This window comes from Patagioenas fasciata, chromosome 2, assembly GCF_037038585.1.
Source record: "Patagioenas fasciata isolate bPatFas1 chromosome 2, bPatFas1.hap1, whole genome shotgun sequence".
NCBI lineage: Eukaryota > Metazoa > Chordata > Aves > Columbiformes > Columbidae > Patagioenas > Patagioenas fasciata.
The window spans coordinates 153,669,764-153,693,980 of NC_092521.1; the positions used below are offsets into that span (position 1 = coordinate 153,669,764).

General features: G+C 38.1%; 1 protein-coding gene across 12 annotated transcripts in view; it reads right to left on the reverse strand.

Moving 5' to 3' along the window:
* Positions 1 to 1,083: 1,083 nt before the first annotated feature.
* ARHGAP12 (Rho GTPase activating protein 12) overlaps positions 1,084 to 24,217 on the reverse strand; it is a 78,724-nt gene continuing 55,590 nt past the window's right edge. For 5 of the 12 annotated variants that reach the window (XM_065830496.2, XM_065830494.2, XM_065830488.2 and 2 more), the window contains 12 exons: positions 21,606 to 21,667; positions 19,907 to 19,988; positions 17,950 to 18,072; positions 13,104 to 13,208; positions 12,670 to 12,756; positions 11,126 to 11,243; positions 9,992 to 10,111; positions 7,044 to 7,142; positions 5,343 to 5,420; positions 4,362 to 4,496; positions 3,997 to 4,099; positions 1,084 to 3,567 (listed from right to left, as the gene is read on the reverse strand). In XM_065830496.2, the coding sequence (XP_065686568.1) occupies positions 3,393 to 3,567; positions 3,997 to 4,099; positions 4,362 to 4,496; positions 5,343 to 5,420; positions 7,044 to 7,142; positions 9,992 to 10,111; positions 11,126 to 11,243; positions 12,670 to 12,756; positions 13,104 to 13,208; positions 17,950 to 18,072; positions 19,907 to 19,988; positions 21,606 to 21,667 (1,287 nt within the window). In that variant the 3' untranslated portion in view covers positions 1,084 to 3,392. The remainder of the gene's footprint in view (positions 3,568 to 3,996; positions 4,100 to 4,361; positions 4,497 to 5,342; positions 5,421 to 7,043; positions 7,143 to 9,991; positions 10,112 to 11,125; positions 11,244 to 12,669; positions 12,757 to 13,103; positions 13,209 to 17,949; positions 18,073 to 19,906; positions 19,989 to 21,605; positions 21,668 to 24,217) is intronic. The other 7 variants (XM_065830495.2, XM_065830493.2, XM_065830491.2 and 4 more) reach the window with 4 other exon arrangements.

The following is a 24,217-nucleotide window of genomic DNA, read 5'->3' on the forward strand; positions in this document are numbered from 1 at the left end:
CAGAACTTCGCAATTGTGGAGGCTAATTAAGATTCTGGGGAGGAGCTCTGCTCTCTCCTCTCCTCTGGCGGCGGGCAGCCTCATCAGACATGCTGCAGCTCCCCACGCCCCGCAGAATGCCCCACGTTATGGCTTATGAATTAACCAATTGATTCTGAAAATGCCGTTACTTTGGGGCTAAAGCAAGCTGTTCCTGTTGGGGGAAAAAAGTCAGCGCTCCACGTAGGAATAACTTAATACTGTATTACCTACAAACTCCCTTCTCTCTGACGTGAGGATTTACTCACCAGGAGACAATGGGTTCAGCACAAAGGGAATTTATTGTGGCTTTCTGTGAAGCGGGAACTGAAGTCTGGGCCTGAGCATTAAGCGTGACCTATCCCCATGCATGCAAGAGGCTTTTTTTTTTTACGTGGAATTCTGATGCACAAAAATCAGTTTACACAAAATGGCCATGTGTATTTCCCTTGCCTTCTTTGTGACTGCTTCTCTCTCCAGTTTTAAATTGAAGAAACCTGTAATTAGTATATAACAAACACATCTGAGAGTTGGTTGGTACTAACACGGTGTAGCTGAACTATAAAGCTGAGCAGAGCTCTGGTGGTGGAATAAAATTTGAACTGGCATTGGTACATTATATTGGATCTTCAGTATCTTTGAGTAGTTATGGTTGCAAAAATTCATATTCGGTCTTTAAATTAGATTTGCTTCTGGTTTAAAACCAATCTGAAGCCCAAACTGAGGAATATACAAATTTAATTATGTTTAATAGAAATAGCTTTACTGTGTTTGTGCAAAAATCTGGGGTTTGTTTTCTTCTTGTTGTTTGTGTTTTGTTTTTTTTACAAGCAAGCTAACTGCAGGAACAAGACAAGGTATTTCAAGTAGTGAAGAAGCCCAATGTGCTGACATACAGTTTCAACTTGGTCATACCAAGCCTAATGTCAGCTTAGACACCCTCCTGCTACTGGGTGTTTAAAGTAATTAGCAGTTCTTTCAATTAAAAAGAATACTCTCCCCTCCCCAGACTAAAAATGAGCACATTAAAATTATGACAACTTCACCGCACCAAACTATACTATATATATTGTAATAACAAAACGCTTTATTTGGGGGGAATACAAGAAAAAGTGTGACATCTTCATTATCAAGTTGCTTTAAAAAGGCATTCATTCTTTGAAAAATGTAACACCCGTACAGAAAAGGTGACCTGTAGATAAGCCCTCTCATTTAGCAGTGAGAATTCTTTTTTATTTTACAGTTGAAGTTGGCATTTGAATAATCTACAGCAACAGATTTCAACTTGGTTGGTATTTTCTAGCAGGCTGGGGCACACGCGCCTCTCGGCACCGCTCGGTTTGACAGCGTCATGCCGAGACAGAGCTATCGCAATTCTCACCCAGGTCGCTTCGCAACAAACCACAAAACTTCACCATTACCACAAGACGACAGTGAGAAAGCCACAAGGTAACTCATCTTCTCTTTTATCTCTGAAGACTTTCCATGCAATCATGAAGTTCTCACACCGTTCATCTGATTACATCTCCGTACTTCACCGCACATCCCCTCTGCTGTGAGCCAGAACCGCATTGCGAAAGGTGTATAACAAAGGCAAAATATAATCATTTCCCCAATGTATCTGCTTTCTGTACAGCAGGTTCCAAGTAATCTGAGATATGCTTCAAAGGTGACAAATTTATATCCATAAATTACTTCTGCCTTGTCTGAAGCTTATGTTAGAATTTAAGTTGTTAAAGAAAGGGACAGGGAAGTTCCTCAAATTGTCAGGTTATAAAGGAAGCGTTCGTCTTTTAATCCAGCATGACAACTCTTCGCCACAAGTAGTATCCATGCTAAGCAGTAAGATACAGTCAGTCCTTACTGTTTAAAGGGGGTTCATGTTGTCTGAAGTGGGAACGGCAAACTCCAGAAAAAAAACTAACGGTTTTCTTTATTCGGGTTAGACATAACAAATATGTCAGATACAGCAGTTAGTCTAGAAAAATACATTTAAAAAAATCTTCAGCAGACCATGTTCCCTGTAACAAAATCTTTCAAAACCAGTTTTACAAATTATTCTACATTAATGTAAAAAGAAATTCTTAAGTTTAGCATCATGGATTCCATCAAACACCTATCTATTAAAACATGAGTTTCACTATTGGTAGATGTTAGAACTCATAGTACATTTTTTTTCTAACGTATCCTGTACATATTAAATAACCTAAAAGGCTCCTCTTGTAGTGCATTAACGATTTAGCAAGCACACTCGGTATTTCTCCAGTACCATTTGCATTACAGTTATTTGCCCGCAAATGTCATTAACATCTAAAAGTGCACACAGTTAGATCCCCCCTCCCTCCCCAGAACCTGTTCCCTGCTCAAACCCAGACGTCCACTGGAAACATTACGCTACTGTAGCCAATCTACCCATGATCAGAAATGTGTGACTAAAACGGTCTTAAACTATACAGGAATGGAATTATATACAAGAATCAAAAGGACAGCCTGTATTTACATCAAACTTCCACTATCACAGCATTATACCAAGAACTCAACACAGTGTTACAAGTTGGTATTTACTTCAGATTTTAGCTTTAAATCAGTATAACACAAAACTTAGCTCAGGAAATACCCTGAAAAAAAAAAATGAACATGTTTATTAAATAGAGCTTCTATTATGCCACGAGACAAATATCCGTTGCTGGATATTCTTACAAGATGAGTGTTTGAAATAGTGTGCTGTTCTACAATGCAACTGAAAAGTTCCATAAAGCTTGTTGGGGGAAAAAGGAAAGACAGACAAGAAAAAAAAAGGGGAGAAAAAAGGAAAAAGGTCAGCAGATAGCAAGTGAGGAATTAGATTTGAATAACTAAACCAAATTGTTAGCACAAGTTTAAGACAGTCACTGCATGCAGAAACCCCTTCAAAAAGTGTCATACAGATCTGAGTAGGTTGTAACACACAAGTTGAAGATGTAACGTCACTGAATTTTTCAACCCAAGTTGGTGGGACTTCTCCCTATCAAGATGGAAACATTTCAGATTAAATTCCAGATTACCCAGTTTGAGATTAATAGCTTTACTCTCCAAGAAATCCAGTGTATGAACCTATATTACATTTTTTCCGATGCTACTTAAAAAAAAAGGGAAACTATGAACTTTTCAATTCACTTTTTACATTGAACTTTTCAAAAAAATCCAGAGTGTTGTCTTTAATTTGCATTAAAGTGGTCAAACATTTCTCCTGTTTCTCCCCTCCCCAAAAGTGCAAAAAACAAGTTGCTTCTTGGTCCACAAACATAATACACATCATGTACAGTGAGAGATTTTCCTTCTGATGGAGTCCTGCTGCCAACCCATCACTTCCAGTTTCTGCTCCAAGAAAAATGTCAGCGTCCAAAGATGGAATTCAATTCCAGTAGAATTAATTCTACAATCTGATTCTGGTACACTGTGTGGACTGCTATGTTACCAGTCTCTTTCTCCGGTTTTAATAAGGTTGGACCAAAAACTATTGCTACACTTTGATAGGTCATTCGGTTCTTTTCTCCATTTTCTACAACTCTGAAAGAGAAAAAAACACAGAAGAAGAGACTTATCAGTATTACAGTAATGGAATGACAGGAAAAAGATACAGTCCAAAGCAAATGATTATTCACAATATTTAATGAGTAGTCTTGTTACTAGGACACACAGCTGTTGTGACTCCTTTCTCTACAGAAGTTCTTTTTTCAAAATGCTATTCCTGATTCTCTCACAATCCCTTGAACACGAGGACTTGGCAGTAAAAATGTTACAAGTATGACACATACTGTGTAAAGTCCATTTGGTGCTCTGCAAGTTTGTATAAATACAGATCAATATATTGTTTTCAGCAAGTCAATATATGCAAGAAAACCACCATGGGAATAGTCACCTCGTACTTTTTATTTGATTATTTCATTTTAAGGGAGGATCTTCAACACAAAGCTTTTCCTTCCATCTGCTACTTACCTCTTCAGGTGTCTGAAGAGAACCTGCATAGTGTCCTGATTTGGTTTTGGCAACTGTTTGATTAAATCTTTAACAGCGTGGACACGGTGCCTTGGTTCTTGTTCTGCAAAAGGATGAGGTGTAGAAATAAAAATTCAGCATAAAGTTTAACAGACCGGGAAGAAAAGCAATCATTTTGCAGTGCTAATATTAGATAAAATACTGCCACCTCCTGACCAGATCGTGCATTACTGACAGGCGATTTTAGGTAAGCCTTACAGACATTCATAACTAAAATATTATTTTTACTATCCACAAGAATTAAATGAATTGTACATACTGAGGACGACTTATACAAGCAACACCCGTGTGTTTTCCAGACTTACTTATTGCATTGACGAAGTCATTGAAGTGATTATAAGTGAACAGCGGCTCTGGCAATTCTCTGAAAAACATCTTCAGTGCACCTGTGATGACATGTATATCTTCCCATTTACTGTCATTCAAGTCTAGTTTCTCATCTGAGAGAGAAAAATGAATAATTAATGTTAATAATTCAACCATAAAACCTTTTCTTCTTAATAAACTTAACCACTCTTCTGCACTTATTGCTTTTAAAACAGTGAAGACTCCTGCTCCACACTTCAGATCATTCTGTGCAGGGACACGGAGCTGCAGCCACGTAAAAGGGGATACAAGAAAATCAACCAGAACAGAGGTGGCCAAACTTTGCCCACTGCACTGCATGCAACTCCCCTACGCCAAGGGCATTTTCTAAAAGGAACAGGAGCTGCCAAAATAACAGAAAATTCACTGTCAGACCCTGTCAATCAGGAAATGAGAGGTCAGACTGTAGATGGGTTACTGTCCTCAGTTGCGAGCTGCCTATTGATTCCCACTAAGATACAACCACATAAAGGGTTTTATACACAGATTGTGGCAATTAGGAGTTAAGCATCCCCATAACTAAAAGGGCAGTAACAAATATTGCTTCAAAGTATTAACTTAGGAGTTTTAATTCTATTGGAAGCTTAACATGCTTGCTGATTTTCCATATGGTATGAAGCTATATTGTTTGACATAATGTCCCCCCCACCTCAAGTTCTATTACCACCTTTCTTTAGAATTATGTTCTAGCAATACCTCAATACTACACATAAGACCAGGCCTCCAGGATGCTAGGGGTTTCAAATGATGTATATTATACACAAAATTCTGCAATTTTGCAAGTAATTTTCCTCTGAAGTTAACAACCATTTATAATGAAAGACTGCAACTATACATTTAGAAATTTTTTTCTGAGCTTTCTATGAACTTAAAACAATCTGAAAATATACACAATTGTAACACGGCCGAAGGAAACTCACCATGATTGACTGCAAATCTTAGCTTCTGTATCACTGCAAGATTGCCACTAACTCGGTATAAGCCATCAATATCTAATCCTAAAACAAAGGGATAAATCCATTTTAACGCCTTACATATGTATGAATTTGGAAATCATTAGGCTGCTTCTTTATAGGTCTACTTAGCAAAATCAGAACAAAAGAAACCCACCTTGTAACAAAGAACCATTTGTTCAACAGCAACGACAAAGTTAAACTAACTTTTTTGATGGGCAGGGCATATCAGAGGAGGTTTAGTTTGCTGGCACTGGTTTGGTAGTGTCAGGCTCAATCTCTAGAACTTCTTACACAGTAGAACAGCAGCAATAAGGCAACAGCTCCAAGTTTCCCCAATGAGATGGGTGTCTCGTTTAAGATACTCTTGGTGGGCAGTCAGGGGGTATACGGGAGTCCAACATGCAAGAACCAAGTGCTTTGTGGATGTTCAATTTTTTAACGTATGGTTAAGATAAAAATCAAATCACATCATGCACATAGAGCATCTCAAAGTTGTCAAGTGACCAGGTTTACATGGAGAAGGAATAATGTGCATGCGCACTCACTACCCAGCAGCCTACAAAACTACAAGGGTGGCCCTTGTCGTGGCAGTGTTGCACGCTCAACCGGAAAAGAAGAAAACTGCGTCTCTGTGGTTGCTACTGCAGTTACTCAGAAGCGATTAGGAGGTAAAGAATTCAACTGAAATGCCACTTGAATGCATCATGTGAGTGAGTGCCACTGAGGGGTGAGCGCTGCCAGAATACCTGCAGTCCCTGGAGCTCCTCAAGGAGTTGTCTGACGCAACAAGCACAGTTACCAGCACCAGCTGACATTCCCCTTTGCCCCATAATCCACTAGTCATTCCTTTACAGAAAGAACTGATTTCAAGTGTACTGGCAGTTGGAAGCAGAGCTGAAGAAGTGGGGGGAAAAAAGCTGTTCATTTTTGTCAGCTTTCCCTCAGGTATTTAAAAAAGGAAAACTTCACACCATTATCTTCACTGCAGTCCTATCTTTAAAAAAAAAAAAAAAAAAAAAAAGGCAAAATAACCTCTTTCTCACAAGCTGCAGATCACAAATGGAACAAAGTCTGCTGTTACAAGCACCGTGGCAGTTTGTTGAACGGGAGTCAGGTAACAGAAACAGTTATTTTTACCCCTCCCAGGCCATAAGATGGTAGCATTGAGAAAGGGCTACAGGCTGCAATAAAATCCTAAATGAAGTTCCATTGGAAGATGCAAATTAACACATAGTATTCCCCTGTAACAGCCTGATTCTCAAGATTAACAGGTTGGTGTATATTTCAATGACGATTACGGAAATTCCATAATCCCCTTCCAGTCATTTTTTCCAAGAGATAGGGTAATGGCAACAGCAAGAAAACCAGCACAGACTACGGCCAATGCAGGAGTCAAACCCAACATATTTTCAACAAAAAACACTGTCCTGCCTTCTCCTTGGCCTGAAAGATACTGACGCAGATCCTTTTCTCAGATAAAACTTCTTTCCCTCTCCCCATTTTGGATCCCACCTATGTCCCCACTCCTGAATACACAGTGCTGTTTACATTTACAGGTTTCAGATCATTCTCCCCGAAGAAACCTGCAGCATTATAAGGATTAAAATATTTAAAATCGGATAGCATGGTAAGAAAGAGATTTGGAAACAAAAAAAGTCACCGTACCATGTTCCTCAACATGCTCAATGCACAGCTTCACGAACTTTGGCACCGTGCTGTTTTCTCTTTGACACAAGCTGGTGAGATTGGAACCAAACACTTGATCTGGAACCAAGTAAAGAGACTGATTTACAGTGGAACAGGACTCAAGTGACAGAACTAGTTCAGGTTAAACAAACCTCTACAAAGGGCAGAGACTACTGGATACAATTGTCCCACTATTAGAGTGAAAGCAGGCAAGGGTTGAAAAGACCTCTCGGCAGCTCCCAGCAAGAAAAAGCTCCTGGTAAGAAAGAGTGTCAGCAGCTCCCACAACCTGAGTCACTGAATAAGGAACTTTTGGTACTGAAATTACATTACTCCATCAGGAGATACTTGTAAGAGTCATATAGTCATTACTGTAATGAGAAATTTAATGGACCCAAGTGTCCTGTCACCCTCTATTCCTGTTCTGAGTTCAAAACACATTTGCTGTCATCTTTGTTAAAAATCTGAACAGAGATAATAAACTTCAACCAAAGTAAAAGCTTTTGGCATTGCTTGGGGAAAAACCCTGTAAAATTTCATCTTTCAGTGCACCTCCTGTCAAACCCAGCATTACATATTAATTTACTTTAACGCACAGTCTTTAACTTCCAACATTTTTAAGTTCTGACATGGGTTCAGAAATGACAGAGCTCTGAGTGGATGCAAGGATGACTATGCATAGGCAACCTGGCTAGAAGGCTGGAATCTAAATACAGCTATTTATGGGCAAAGGTAATTTTGAGTCTTGTTTATAAATCTACACAACCCAGGGGAGTGTTTGCTATCATAAACTGGAGCAAAAATGAAAATGAGCTTGGGCAGAGAACAACAGATTCTTGCAATGCCACACTGTATTTCAGCAACATATTAACATAATCTGAACAAGAGGAGTTATCACCAGAATCTTTCTCAGACCCATTTCTATGTTTTTTATTAAAGATACCCAAATAATAGATGGCCTCCCCCGTTCAGAAGCATGAGGCTGAAACAGGGTCTTGAGATAGAGAGGCAAAGCTCACACTCTTAAGGAAGAAAGTCTGGGGGTCTGGTTGGTTGGTTCTGTTTTGATCTGTTAAATAAGGTATGTAATGGCTGTCTTCACAGTATCTGGCAGATTTAACTTCAGAGCTTCTGCAAGAGGGAAACCGCACTTGCATTTGCATCATGCACAGTATCTAACCCATTTTTCACCTCTAGTAGTGTAAGCAGATTCATTAACACCACTTGCATCTGACTATTGCTTTGGGAAATCCAAACAGCACAGCAAACCAATTATACAGTACGAAAACTGGTGTATAATGGCAATATTAGCTGTACGTGTATAACTAATGCCAGTGACCCAGTCCTGCTGCTGCCACTCACACAACCAGCCGCAGAAGCAGAATCAGTAGCAAGGGATTGCGAAAGCCCGCGCAGCAGAAAGCCAGGCTGGCATGCAGCTGTGGCAGGTGAAGCAAGGCACGTTAGGGAGCACAAGAAAACACAGGCACACAACAAATTGAATCGCTACAATTGCCTCTCATTTTAATAATTTCCACATACACAGGAATCATATTTTTTTTTCCCTCTCATCTTAAAGTAATTTTTGTAATTTTGTTTTTCCATGTAACAAAACTTCAGCAGTTACTTCTCTGCTTAGCACATGCTGCTTGAAGTGGGTTTTTTTCTTAGAACTTTTCATTATTTTTTCTGCTCATACTGGGTTTGCCAAGTTTTCCATTTACTAAGCTTGTTCTGTAGCAGCCACAAAAGTACAATGTGCTTTTCAATAAAGGCTTCTGTATTTTTCATTCATACACTAAAACTGTACAGAGCAGATCCAACTTTTAAAATTACATCATGCTTTAAATAAAAACAAACTCTTATTTCCTTAACATCTTTATTAAAAATTCCATCATCAGCACGCACATGTACAAATTGAACTTGGCTTAGCGTTCACTGTTGCTAACGTTACGTCACTGAGCCACGACATGAATACTAAGCTGTAAAGCAGAGCAAAAAGTCAAAGCCTGGGAATAATGCCTCGTTATCCCAGACATAAATTCCATAATTTACAGTTATATTATATTTGCAGATACACAAATATATAAAACACCACATGCAACAGAAGCACACTTGCTAAAGCATGTAGTTAGGCAAATCACAGTAGGATCTGGTCTGGTATTTGCCTACTCATATGCTATTTTGACCCTGGTAAAGTGCCACCTACAAGTCCTGCTAAAGCATACAAATAAATAAATAAAGTCTTACAGTGAGTACCAAGTCAATAATTTACACAAACACTAACTTTAACCTGTGCAAATACTGTTCTCTCAAAGTGTGACAAATGGACATCAATTCCTCTGTTTGTTTCAAGAATATCACTAAGACACATTGCTTGTGAAACAATTTCAAAATGTATACATTCAAAAAAGGTCAGGCAAAACAGAGATTTAAATTCAGATTCCTTTAGCCTCATGCTGGTTTGCCTAAATATTTCATTTCTTATGAGATAGCACATGATTGTCTGGTTCCACTAAGACTAAAGCACCCTTGTGAAAGAGATGAGCATTCACATTCAGCTCGGTACCCAGAGGACTCTTCTTTCCTTTGTTTGCCCAAACCACGATCACCCACCTGACATTCCCAGCTCAGAACAGCAGAGCACATAGACTAAGAGGCACTTCAAATCCAAACAGGCTCCCAGCCCCTCAATTTCCACTGCAGTTTTGCCAGTACCGAGCTGAAGGAGAGGACACCCCGCGCAGGTCAGTGCCTGGTGCCAGCGCTCAGAAGAATGACAATCCACCACCACATTCAAGACTTCTGTTAAGCCAGTTATATACGTGTGTTTTACTCTAAAACTAGACCTTTTTAACCCCATCTTACACATGAACTACTAAATTCAGCTTTTCAAATTATCTCCTTTGTTACAAAGGTTCATTTACCCTTAATGTAGCCTTTTTCACGGACAGCTTGTAATGTAGGGCGCCGTGTAAGAAACTTCTTGAGCTTTGTTTTGGTCTTTTTCTGTTCTGTGGAATCTATATTGCTAGGTGCTTTCACTGCTGCAAAGAGAGATGCATTTAATATGAATATCCACAGGATGAACACTACATTTATCTGCCAAGGAAGCAACATTAAAAGAAAAAAAATTAAATTAAAATAACCCACCACATAAAAAAACCTATTCAAATTTGCAATGCATCCACATTTTTTCCCCTTAAATTTTGGAACTCCGTGTAAATAGCACCTTTTTTTCAAACCGCCAAGAGACAATCCTGTCACAAAAAAACCCCCACCCTGTAAAACCAACTGCTGTCTGCGAAACTAAATAAATAGCAGCTTACATATGGGCTTGATGCAGAATTTTAAAAACAAAGCTATGTTTCGAAACTGGTCCTGTCCTTCATTAAGTCAACTATTTTGAAAGAAATAAATACTTTCTTGCAAATTACACAAAGAAGTAAAGAGAGAAAATAGTCTGCCTGATTAATGTATTTCTGTGCAGAGAAAGATATTTCTGTGGCTAAAAGAAACTTCGCTCTGAAGTTGTGAATGTCTAATTAAAAACGTTTAGTTCCTCTAAATAAGGCAATATAACACCACTAGCAACTTAGTGAAACTGCAGTTTAAGTTAATGGTGCGAATATTTACGATGGTGAACCACAGACAAAAATCAAGTAAAACATGGTAAACATGTAAAAGGACAAAATAATTCTTATTCAAACTCATTTATAAAAGTCAGATAACACAAATGTCTAATTTCTTCTATGCATTCGACAGCACCCTTAAAATAATTCATTTCACCACCGCCTATTTTCTCCTATTTTTCATGTGCATTCAGCAGAAGCTAAAGACATTTAGTACTTTTTTAAAATATGATTTATAAAACATGGAAGAAAATCTACTAACTGGCCCCAAGATGTAGAATGAACTACATCAAAACCTGTTTTTCAAACTTAAGTAGTTTCATTTCTATCTGTCCTTTTTAATTCTTCTCTATCCACACATAATACTGAAGATGCAGAAAATAAAAACTGGCATTGCTAAAAGCAATAAGTGGAAAATGTTCAACTCACAACGAAGCTTCTTAGAGTCTTTATTCTCTTTCTCTTTGTCTTTTTCCTTGTCTTGTTTTTCCACCCCAGGGGAATCTGGTACCTCATCTTCCAGTGCTTCATCAGACTCTACTACCGGCTAGATTCAAGAAGATATACACTGATCAGTTTGTCAATTCATAGAATATAGCATTAACACACACAACATCCACATTTCCTTTAGACAGTTCTACAATATACATTTCTTTCCCTGTAATGATATTCAGTTGGTTCTTTCCTGAACTCTAGATGCTTAAAAATACCTTCAGAGATGACACCATTCTCACTGGCAGAGCAAATAAGATGAAGTAGTGTTTCTCAAAGTTAAGATCCAATAAGAAAGTTTTGCTGGACACTCAAAGTACAACCAGCCCTTCATCGTAACACTTCATTACATCAACCAATAAATAATGAATTTGTGGTGTTTGGTTTTGGTTTTTTTCTTTCCAAATCCAGTAGACAAACATCAGCTATTTCATGGTCTGCTGCAGAAGCACCTGATTGATAGTCTAAAAAATATTGCTAAAGCATTTATCACATTTCAGATATCTGTAATTAAAATTATCTTAACAGAAAACAGAACCACTAGTTGTAAAATTGCACCGTTGTTAAAAGCATACACCGAATTCACTCTGAAAAACTAAATATACCAGCACCTAAAATTTTCACCCTGTGTTATTGCTCTCTCAGCATATTCTCATTAAACACAGTGAAGTACAAATGTAGATTACACTGTAGCGCAGAAGCAGATGCCAGAGCCTGTTTTAAAATTGCCCACCTGTGCCACACGCGTGACTGCAGACACATCAGAAAACAAGAAACTGCCCCTGGTCTCAGCGCAACACATGCCCTTCCAAAACTGTGCAGGTCTTACTTCACTTCTACTAAAGTGAACCTGACTTCCAAGCAGTTACAAAAATCTGGCCGTACAGTGTCTTTTGTTACAAGGAAGGACACTTTAAAACCAAGGCAAAGTTGCGTACTCCAGAGCACAAAATGACTGGAAGCACAAGTTCATCAACTAAGGTGCACTTTTACTTGAAGGGGAGATGTGAGCTTGGAACACCCTCGTTCTGTTGCTTTCCAAAAGCTTCAGGTCACCTTTTCACATATCAAAGATCAACATATTCAACTGTCTAATTAATGTCCCCACTAAGGATCCCTCTGCCACTGAGATCGTTTAGACAGTGCTCTCTTCATGAGGCCTCAAAGTTTTTCAGGATTGAAACACTTGAAAACCATTAACTGTTTTGAAAAAAAAAATCATCTGGAATCTAGTTTGTACTATGGAACAAGACTAATCTAATAACTCCTTGTCCTTAATCCAGTGGACCATCCTTGTTCCTTTGCACTATTAATGATATTTCACTTGTCACCACCAGGAACTGCCACACCCTCAGCCTCCTGCCCACGCTCAAGAAAATCAGGAAATAAAGATGTATATGAAGCACTAGCAGTCATTATATCAATTATTTTACTAAGTAACATTACCTTGAAAATAGAGCCTTCACAATTCAAACACATACCTGATTGTTAAGAACTGTATACCATTCATTTATAAAGGTGTCATTATCGGACTGAATTAAGAGCTCAGTTCCTTGTCGGGTTTTTAGCTTTACGGAAATAAAAACAGGTATCATCAGAATTTGATAAACACACCAAATTCAAAAGTGAAATTACCTAAATCAAAATAAACTTCTCCTTGGCATAACTTTTACATAATATACATCCCCTCAAGAACACTTACCAGGGAAAACAGTAAATACCAGTCTGCTTAAAATTTAAAAGCATAACCCACACAGGTATATTAAAAGTTGACATTTCTTGCTGATACTAAGATACATGTACATTTGAGAGAGAAGAAATGTAGAAAACTTGACGTTTTTGGTTGTAAGTTTAGAGAAAATTTTCTTAAGTCATTAAAGTACATATAATTCCGTATTAAAACAAAATAATTCACCTCAATAACATTCTTCTTGCTGGATTTGTCCTTTGAGGCCCATTCAATCGATGCCCCTTTGAGATCCACTGTAAATTCTGGCTTAGACTGATTGACACCAAACTTCTGGAAAAAAAAGAACAATGATGACAAACTTTAAAACAAACAAAAACTCCTAACAGGTACACAGCCTTGAAGTCCTCTAAGTATAACATAATACAGCCCTCTAAGTTATTTCTCGTCTATACAACTTAACCTAAACACGATACTTTGACACAGATCAATAGGCATGATACCAGGAAAACAAAAACCAAACAAAACCACACACAACACATTTCAAGCACGCCTATTAAAAGCTGCTCAGCCTAAGGCCCTTAAAATTCCAACATTTAAAATGCCAAACAGATTCCAGGAGACTTTTTTTTCCTATCACAAATGGTAGAAGTCCATACAGCATTTAATTGTAGCTCAATTTCAGTCAAGATAGTCCCAAGATTCAAAGAAAACTGGCTAACAAGTAACTGTCACTTAATCCATGGTTGTATAAAAAAAAACACAATAAAAATCAAACCAGAAATAGCGGCTTTGCTAGACAGGAATCACATTCCTCCCGCACTGAAAGAACACTGGAGGATTTTACCTTTTCCAGAACTCAATTTCACTGTCTAGATACTAAAAAGACCAGCAAATAACCGAAGTGATACAAAACATTTAACCCACAAGTAACCCTTCAAACAGTTTAGAGGAAAACATCAGGGAGATACTTCTACTCACTACTTTTATATTTATACTAGGTATCCCACATTTTTAAGCTAAAGTACTTTTACTAGGTTTGAACCTATACCAGATAACTTTGAAATATCATCCCTCAGTGACCCCTGCACACAAAAAGCTCTAATTGTGAGTTAAATGTGAAAAGCTGAAAGTCTCTTGGTTGTAACACAGCAATTTAATGCTGTACTTGCAGGGAAGCTTGTAGCTTCTGATCCATCAGAAAGGTTCTTTTCTATTTCTTTAAAAAGTCTTTGATTCAAATGCTGTTCGTGTGACAGTTCTGGGGGACGTAAGCCCCGGGACAAGCTCCTTGCTGCGAACACGAGGCTTCCAGCCTGTACAACAACAGCCGTATCCAAGGTGAGAAAAAAAATCGTTCAGAAAACAGAATTAATCTGCTGCTTCTGATTAAATTCCCAGCATGGATGTTAATTAATGCTAATTGTGTTTTAGAAAGGCTGTTTACCACTGGAAAATCTCCCTACTTTGAGTCCTAAGGGCAATTAAGCATTGAATGGAAAGTAGTATCTTGTTTATTTTATCCATGAAATACCAGAATTGGGGAATATTTCTAATTGCTAAATGCCAGCTAGTGCTTGACACAAAAAAAAAAAAAAAAAAGGGGGGGGGGATGGCAAGCAACCTTCACCTTCCGCTAACTTAATTCTCAGATAACACATCCTATTAATTATAGGAGAGCTTTTGAGAGAGGCCCGGCCCAGCCACAGAGCCCACAGAGCAGCCCACCTCTGGCCCACTCGGGCTCCAGCAGTAGTGGGTGACCGTGCAGCAGCTGCCCATGTACAAAACACTCACGTAATTGCTTCACATATGACCAAAGTGGCCAGCCACGCACTTCTGACAGCCCAGAACAACCCTTCTGTGCATTTGGGGGTGGCGGAAAGAAAAATCAAGTTATAGAGTTTGGCACTGTAGGGAGCAGGAGACTAGTGCCTAAGTCCTCTACAGGATCATGGGGGATTCCTTAAAAACACCAACCAGAGGACGTGGAGAGGCACAGGAGGTGACTTGCTATGGGTGACACCAACAAATAACAAAAAAAATGTAACAGTCACTGCTGTTTTGACCAAAAGGAGAGCCCTCCAACACATCAGCTTGCTGAACTGCCCACCTGGCAGATGGCAGGACTGCCTCAAACTTCTTCACTCTCTACCCATCTTTTTGGCCTGAATCCCTTTGGTATTTCAGAAAAGCACAGAACCAACCAAAAACTAGAAACTAAATTTCTCGGGGGCGTGGGGGGGAAGAAGCCTGCTCTGCTCCTTCCTACAAGCAGTGCCCAAACCACCCCGTGTAATCCAAGGATGGGGAAACCCATGCAAACAACCCAGCCACTCTGCAAAGCTTCTCTGATACGTCACTATGTTATAGACTCATCAAAAACTTGACTCCTTTATGCATGGAAATTTTGAGTTTAGCATGCAGACTCTCCTTTGAGCTTTCCTGACATGATTCTTTTCTGCTCCTGAGTGTATGAAAACAAGATGCCAGCAGCCACTTCCCTCCCTGCGAGCTTCCAGCAGCAAGTCCTGCCCAGGGCTGCTCAGGTGCTGTGCACACGTATGATAGCTAAAGGAGCCAAACCCCCTGAAGCAAGCATGTTTTGTTGGGAGCACTGAAAAGAAAACCCCTCCCTTTAGCAGCTGCTGCCACCTAGACAGAAAGTCTTCTTTCTCACTAGAGTGTGCTACCGAGTCAGTACTAGCTGGGCTCTTACTGCACAGACACCTTATTCTTACTGCATTTTTCTTTTGAGCTGCCTGGGAGGTTTAGAAAGGGCAGCAGTGGGAGAAAAGGGAGTTTGGGGAGGTCCATCCACGGTGCTGCCAGCTGTCCTGGGTAGGAAGCTGTCCTAGAGTCACTTCAGATAGCTTTTTCTAGAAAAGAAGCAATAGCCATGGGATGTGCTTGCGCTAGTTATATGACAGGGATAACTTTTACTCTTTGGAAAGAACAGGGTGGGTTGATTTTTTTTTTTTTTGCTCTAGACATAGTAGATACTGTAGCGTTCAAGGATTGCCTTGAAGATGTGTGCTCGCATCAATCAATGAAAAGCCTTTTCTAATCTTTTCGGGAGTTTTCTCCAAGTCCTGGAAGCCTCCACAGGACAAGCCATGCAGTCTGTATTGTGATATATTCCAGCATTCTCTGGAAACAAAACTGGATCTTATTTTGGGAAGACTTTGGACATACAAATTAATTAGTATTACAAGACTGCAGATGTAAAGTTTGGTAGAACGTTTTAATTCCAAATCCTCCTGGCTCACGGATGGACTGCAGAAACAGAAATGAGGAGACAGATGCTCCTTTGTGCCTGGCAAGGAAGCTTCAGAACTCGAAGCTTAAACAAAAAAAAAAGAGAAATATATTCTTTATTGTCATAGCAAAATGATGGAAGTTTTTCTGAAACCAGACTCTGATAGGAGTATTTGCATTCCAAATAGTTTTCGTAACAATAATCTACAGCTCTTGTATAATCAGCTGTGCAACACTGATGAACTGCAGTTATGTACATATATCATTCTTGCCTATAGTGGTGTGGCACAGTAAATGAGAATTTGCCCAGCTGAACCTTGAAAAGCATTTATTTCCTTGATGTCTGGGAAGTTTACCCACTTTTGTTTAACTACCACTGTACCTGACACTGAGGACATGCACCTATTACAGAGGCTGACAGATGCATCCTGCTAAGCAGTTACTGTTTGCTGTGTTTTATGAAGCCCCATTGCTAAAACTTGGCAATAGCTATTACAACTCATTCACACCAAAAATTGAGAGACACCTTCTTTCAACAGTCGAAAACTTAAAATTTCTGTGAAAACACATAATAAAAAAAATGCAGAAATTTCCTTACAGAAAGTAGCATTTTAAAGTATACCAATGTACAAATTATCTGTTCCAGCCTTCCACATGCATAGCAGTGAATTTGACACACAAAGAAGAGGCAGTTCCATCATTTTTAGCACAAGGTTAACTGAATAAGCCTACAGTTACTCCCTCATTACAGAAAAATAAAACCAAAACCAACCAACCAACACAAAACATAAAAAACACAAAAAAAAGAAACCCCAACCAACCACCACAAAACAACGCTAAGGTAGTAGTCAACAAAATGGTCCTTCTAGAAGTCTCGGAAATCTTAACTAAACTCCAAAGATATCTCTCTCTCTCTTCACGAAATACAAGCCAAGATACCAAAATAGTTTTAAATATCATCAACACTTTAAAATCCTCAAGAAGCCAAACTACTGAAATGTTACTTTCAGTGTCTTCAGCATATTACTTTTTTCCAAGAAAGTTTTAGTTCAATTCTGATAAGTGTTTACAAACTGATATTGAAACCCACATACAATCAGTCAAGCCTTTTGTTTCTTCTAACACTGGCATCATGGTCTGAACTCCTCCTCATCCACCCTGAGCAACAAGCTATCATATTAGCTATCAACATTTTATCAGTTTCTGATAAACCACACTTCTATGCCTCACATCTACACTTCAAAACATGAGTAACTACAGATGTTCAAATTAGAGAAAGTCCTACAAATTTCTATCAGCTTTCTATACATGGCATATAGACAGAACGTTCTTGAGCTCTTTTCCTTTCAGCTTTTTATGCACAACATTTACATTTTTGAGTAATCCAATTATAGCTACAATTAACCCACAACAAGGTACATTATTGTATCAAAAGGCATCATAGGCATCTTACAAACACCCTAAATTAGTTGTGTTAGAAAGAATTAGACATAAGATATCTGTTAAAAACTGACCATATCATGCTATTTATTAGTCAAGAGACCAGTGGTTCAAATTGTAAGCAAATTTGGGATTATAATTCTGCCACTGATGGAACAGGTATCTTTCTATTTTTGTTCCATCAGAAGAATTACAGGATTACTGCACCACACTTGCATTAATTTGCACCTTGGATGACTTTCAGAAAACAGCAAACAAGATACAAAAGATGTTATATGAAGCACCAAAACTTAAACCTTGGAAAAATTCAAATTTACTTTCAAGATTAGTGGCAAATATCCTTACAGTGACAAGAGGCATGCAACAAGAAACATACAGTGACAGCTGAAACTTGGTCAGAGTTTACATAGGTGACAGCAGGTCGGCGACTGAGAGCATTTTTCCAAGAAGAAAGCAGCGAGAGCAAGAGCTCAGGAATTGAGCTCCCTTGGCAAAATGACTTGATGAGAAAAAGGAAGAAAAGTGATGAAGTCACAAAACAATGCACAAAAAAGATGTGGCTATATCAATCACTAGATGAATGCTACACAAATATTCTTCTTGTAAGATGAAGAAGGAACATTCATTCTTATCATATGTCAAACAGTTTGACTTGACTTCACCTTATTAAAATACTGACACAGATCAAAGTTTGAGGGGTGAGGTGGAATTTAACACCCTCAAAAAAATCAGAGAGAAAAAAAGTGTGTGTGCTAAATACTTAATTACATATTTAAAAATCCACCTGCAAGTATGTAGGTATACAACACAAAGTCCTTGAAAGAGACTCTCCCTTAGTATTTCCAGTTTCGCTTTATTATCTTCATACTGCTGATTATTTTGCTGATCCTACTCAAATCCTTGACAGTACCCAAACCTGACACTGTCACACAGAACTATTGTGGCACTTTTGCTCCACTTAAATTATCAAAAGAATTTATGCTTTTTTTTTCCCCAACAAATTCTCCTATTGGCAATATTTTTCTCACTAATTAATAACTGTAATTTTATTTACTGAGTGTCCCAATGTTTACAGGTAGGAGTGTCAGTAACTTTCAGACATACACATTTCTGTGTCTTCTTCTGTGCTTTGTATCTGATGTGCATCACGTTCTCTTGCCCTCCCTACACCAGGTGTGGGTGGACCTCCTCATTTCACCCAGTCCACTTCCTACCTGACAATGTAATTTACCTTATTTTATGCCTTTATTCTTTTTCCTTCTCTTTTCTTTCTGCCTGACCATGTTTACTCTTTCCATTCTTTTCTACCCCAAATTTTGTTATTTATTCATCATCACTCTTTTTTCCAAACCTTTCTACAGCAACAGAAGGGCAAAAAAATGATGTTTATAGCTCTGAAATGAACTCAATGCTTTAGAAAAGAATTGTCAATATGAATTCACTACCCAAAAAGAAGCACAGCAGGAGAAAGTGAGCCAAGGAGAAAGATCAGCAAAGCACAGCAAGACAGCTTATATCTATAAGATGCAATTTTGATGGAACTCACATGATAGTACGCTGGAATAACAAATACCGAATTCGACCTCTTTAGTTATTACGGGAGATCCACACAGTTTAATGTCAGACCTCCAGAAGTAGGTAAGTAAGCCGTAGATAAAAAAAATCTCTACACTTATTAACGTAGAAATGCAGCAGGATAAATATAGCCAATTTAATTATAGTACTATTAAACTAGAGATGACACAAAAATTGAATGATCATCATCTTCAGTGTGATGTTTCTATTTAGGTCTTCATCAGGCATCAAAACAGATACAAATACTTGTCATGCACGATGCAGATATGAAACAAAATATGGAATCCAGCAAACCAAAGACTGAATGATATGACAACAATAATACATTATTCAAATAGTACAACACCATAAGCCAAGTGTCAGACTATCTTCTTTATTACATGTATCACATTCAAAATTATCTGGAGTTTATGAAAAAAATATCAAAGAACAGTAAAACAAACTGTTTAGACAAACACATTAGTAAGGAACACAAAAATATTTGGCCTTAGAGCAAAAACATCAAGCTCACATGGCATGTGAATACCTCTTTATCAGTTTCTTACTCATCAAATATAAAAATGTTTCTGAAATATAATAAAGTACAACTTGTTTTATTCTCATTCTACATCATAACTGTTACATTAAACTATTTTCCTGATAACCTACACACACTTATTTTTTCTAAATTGTGCATGCCTACAAATAAGAGGGCTTTAATTAATTGTGCATTATGCGATTAACACTTAAATGAGGGTGGGGGTTGTTCCTGAGCTTACCCAGCCAGTTCCACTTCCTTGGGTTTTAGTGAACAGCAGTGATGAACCCTGTAACACTGCCCAGGATGACATCCAGTTCTTTCTGTAAATATTTGTAAATAAACATAAGATAAATTGACTTTGAAAGTAGATATTTAAATTGTCAATCATTGTTGTCCAGCTGACCTGCATGTTAATATACTTAACCATACATACAGTCATTAGTGCCATCACTAAGTCTTAATTGCCATCATATTTGTAGAAGGGAACATATGTTAACAGTCCCAGCCTGACCATCAAAGTCTAAATCAAACAAAGCTAATTAGTAGTGGAAGCAGTTTACCAGGAGAAACACCATACAATTATAATTTCCAGGCAGTTAATATGGAACACTTAGCCTACTGTGTACTTAGTAGATAATGCCAAAGTACTGCATAATTCTGAAACTGATTGATCACATCTAACTGGGGTGCAAGTGTGCCGTGTTTATGTAATAAGCTCATTTACATTGGCAATAAAACATTTGCTACGCATCTAAAAATGCAGAAAAAGAACAAGCTAGTTGTTCCAGCTGTCTATGTGCTTTTATCTCCTAGTACCTGTTCTCCTGAGGTTAAAAAAAATAAAAGTCTTGACAAGCCCTGACAATCTATTCGCATTGCCCACACATGAACTATTACTCAGGAGCTCTCAAAGTGATGGGATGGCCACGATGCATCCTTCTGTGCAGCAGCCCAAACCAATGATTCCACTAGACATAAGTGGTGACAGTGTACTGTATCAGCCGCAGCTTCCATGAGGCACCGTTCACCCTGTCCCACCAAGCTCTGAGGAACCAAACTGGGGGCCAGACGTGTTGCCCAGCTGTGCTGGACTGGGCCAGGGTGGCACTGGAAGATCAGCTGGGTGCTGAGCTACTTAAGCATCAGGAAAAGCATGTTCCATGTAACTTAAGTCTAGGAAACACTGAACTGGATACACCACAGTTCTAGACATAAAAGATTAAATTAAAATAAAAACAAGTAAAAAAAGTAAGAAGTAAACCTAAATTAAATCTGAGAATGTGCCACACTTATGCAGTATTTAACACTGCATTTAACACTCTTTGCAAGACACCAGATATGTATGTTAGATGGCATTACTTGATTATACTTTATGCTTTATAATGTAAATGTCTGCCTGTGAGGCAGAGAAAGGAAGTTAGAAATTAGGTCATTCATCACCCACAGGGAGAGCAAAGCTGGGCAACACATTCTGCTTCAAACCCTTCCCAAGTAGAGGAACTGAGGAGCACAAGACATGAACACTCCTTAGAAATTAAAGGAGCTGAAGTGAAAGTCTGAAAGCCCCTCTTACACCAATTCTGTCCCAGGAACAAGACAGGTTTAACCTATACAGATTTTCTCTTAAATAGATAAATAAATGGATCCCCTTTTAAAAAGCTGTGTCTTATCAGTGCACCTTCACTAAATCACTGCCCCGTGTGGAGCCCTGGCATCTGTGAGCCTCTGGCTCTCCCAGGTTCACTGTCTTCAGCTCACTGGGAGAAACACACACTTTGGGATAAGGAAATGCTGTGTCCTACAGGAAAACCTCTATGGCAAATTCAGACAAAAAGTAATAAATTGTAAACCCCAGTATGCTGTCCTAATATATAATAAAAGTCAGATACCTTACACAAACTCTTATGCACAGGTACTTCCAGAAGTCCAAGACTTACCGAACTTTCTTGCCATTTTCTGTAATTTTTGTCACATTCAGTAACCCATACTTCTCTTGACCCTGTAAGATAGAGTAAGCCACAAGTAACATAAAAGAAAATCTGCTTCTATTCCCATGGAATTCAATCCCCCAAATAATCAATTTCTGGCAACGGGCCATCTTAGCCAATGTTATAACTTCAAGAAACTTGTTTTATGTGTATTTAAATATGCAGAGATCAGCAAAACCGAAATTCCTTTGGGAGAGTACTCATTACCATTCAGAGGGTAAAAAAGTTTTCCTCCTTTTTTGTATAAGCTAAACTTCATTACTTGTGGTACTAGACACTGGAAATTTTAAACATAATTTATAATGACTGGTACAATTGCACATTTGTGTTTGTGTCTTTTGTTTAAAAAGGAGATGACTGACAAACAAACAGCCTAAATCCTCTGACAAAATTATTCCAAGTTTTAACATAATTGCATATTTTAAAAAAACACGGTTGAAATGCATAAAAATATTAATATATTCATTTCAAAAACAGATGAGTGAAACATTTCTTTGATGTCCTATTTTTTCATATCTCCAAGCAAAATATTAGAATTTTAAACTACTTAATTATGTCTTGTTGATGAAAATCATTTCTATTGGTATGTGTCTGTACAAATTTGGAGATCAGTCAGTGAATGGCAGAAAAAGAACACCGCTGAACAAGAAGGGTATTTGCAAGTTGCAAATATACGGAGTGGGTATTTGTAGTTTCTATGCAAAAATAATATAAAGCAATCTTTGAAAAAATATTGTAGGATAAAAAAGAAAACCATTGATTTACACCATTTGTGACACTCAAGATGAGGTAACAAATTCTGTCATTTTCTCCTGTCAGTCCAGCATTGCCCTACTAGTGAATACTGCTAAATGAATGTTAAATTCTTTTTTAATCAATTCCTTTTCAGTAACAGCTTGTAACAGCTCCTAATTTAAGAACTAAGCTATTAGTTGAAACAATCAACTAGGGAAAGGATCCAAATTAGCTTTATCTTAACAAAAATGTCCTCAATTCCAGACTCAATGAAAACAGAAGATATATTCTCTTCAGCTTTCTCCTCTAAATCTCAAATTTAAGTGGGCCATAACTGTAGAATACAATATCAAACCGATTTTTTTTAAATGGAATACTGTAACAACATTCTTAAAGACATAGATCTGTTTTTCATGAAGCTTAAAAAATTTAGCTACAAGCACAAAAAATAAAAAGACATGTTTTCAATGACAATAGCTTTTAGCTGGTGTTTCAGATGTTATTTCTGCCCAACGGTAACTGCTGCTTTTAACTCAATCTAAAAATCTCCACTGGGCTGGAATTTTTTCCTAACTCCGTGATGTGTACATTATTTTCCCAAACTGATATTTTCAAGAGAAGAGGCAATTCTGTCCTCCACAAAAAAAAAAGCTTGTTGTGTAGATCCCTGTATGTGCGATCCATGTCAACCACCACTAAGAGTCCAACACGTCGCACCTTCCCACAGCCCCTTGGCCTTGGTCAGCAGAGCGGCCTGTGAGGCCTGTCACCCTCTGTCACTGTGGCTGAGCAACCAAGCCCCACTTTCTCAAATAAATGAGGGTTTTAAAAAATTACTCATGGTGAAACCACTGGAAATGCTCCAGAGGAGAATTATTCAGAAAAAGTACCATAATGCCCTACTCAGCAGCAACACTAGGGGGTGCTAACGGGAAAATGACTGTAATCGGGGAAGAGGAAGTAGAAAGCAAGTTAAGGATCAAAACACAACAAAATTCATCAGCTTTCTTTGTAATACTTCTATCCCAGGGGGACAGCTAAAGAAAATACAGATTATTTTTTTCTATTATCTGAAGCAGCAGTGCATTCTTCTGCAAAATACAATTTTAATAATTCAAGGTCTGAGCCATATTTAAATAAATTAGAATACATGCAGCAATAATTGCCTGTGTGTAAGGCTATCAACTATGCTTGCTTAATAAACAATGTTTATTTTACTGTGGAAAACTGTTTGAAGAGTTCTAAGAATGGATCAGCATGAATAAGCCAGAGAAACATTCTTCTGTGTCCAGAGTAAGAACCGAACACAAGTTGCACCTTTCATGCCCTGAGCTACTTATTAAAGGGCTGCTAAAATTGATCAAGGCACATATTTCAATGCTACTGTAGGACAGCTGCAAAATTAGAACACTTCATTTCCTGAATTACCTCCCACTGTTTAAAATAAAAGCAAAAAAAAAAAATCTGTTAAACGTCCATAAGGAGTTTAACAAGCTTAAGTTTTCCTCCCAGCAGTTATTCTACTAAATCATAAAGACATAGTCCATTTATGCCAGGTCCTCCAGCTCTTTTCAAGGAGACTGAAACACAAGTGAAAAATAAAGATATCAGATACTACAAACTATTACTGACAGATTCTGTGAAGAGGTGGCGTTTGTTTCTGCCTTTACCTTCCAGCTTGCTATGTGAGAAGACTTGACTGTTGGAGGAAGTAAACTGAGTTCTACATAATTTGAAATAATTTTATTCTACAGTGAATTTTTAAGTTAATCTCCTATCGCCAAGCTGTATTTAAACCAAAGACATCTACATGGTTTTTTGAAAGC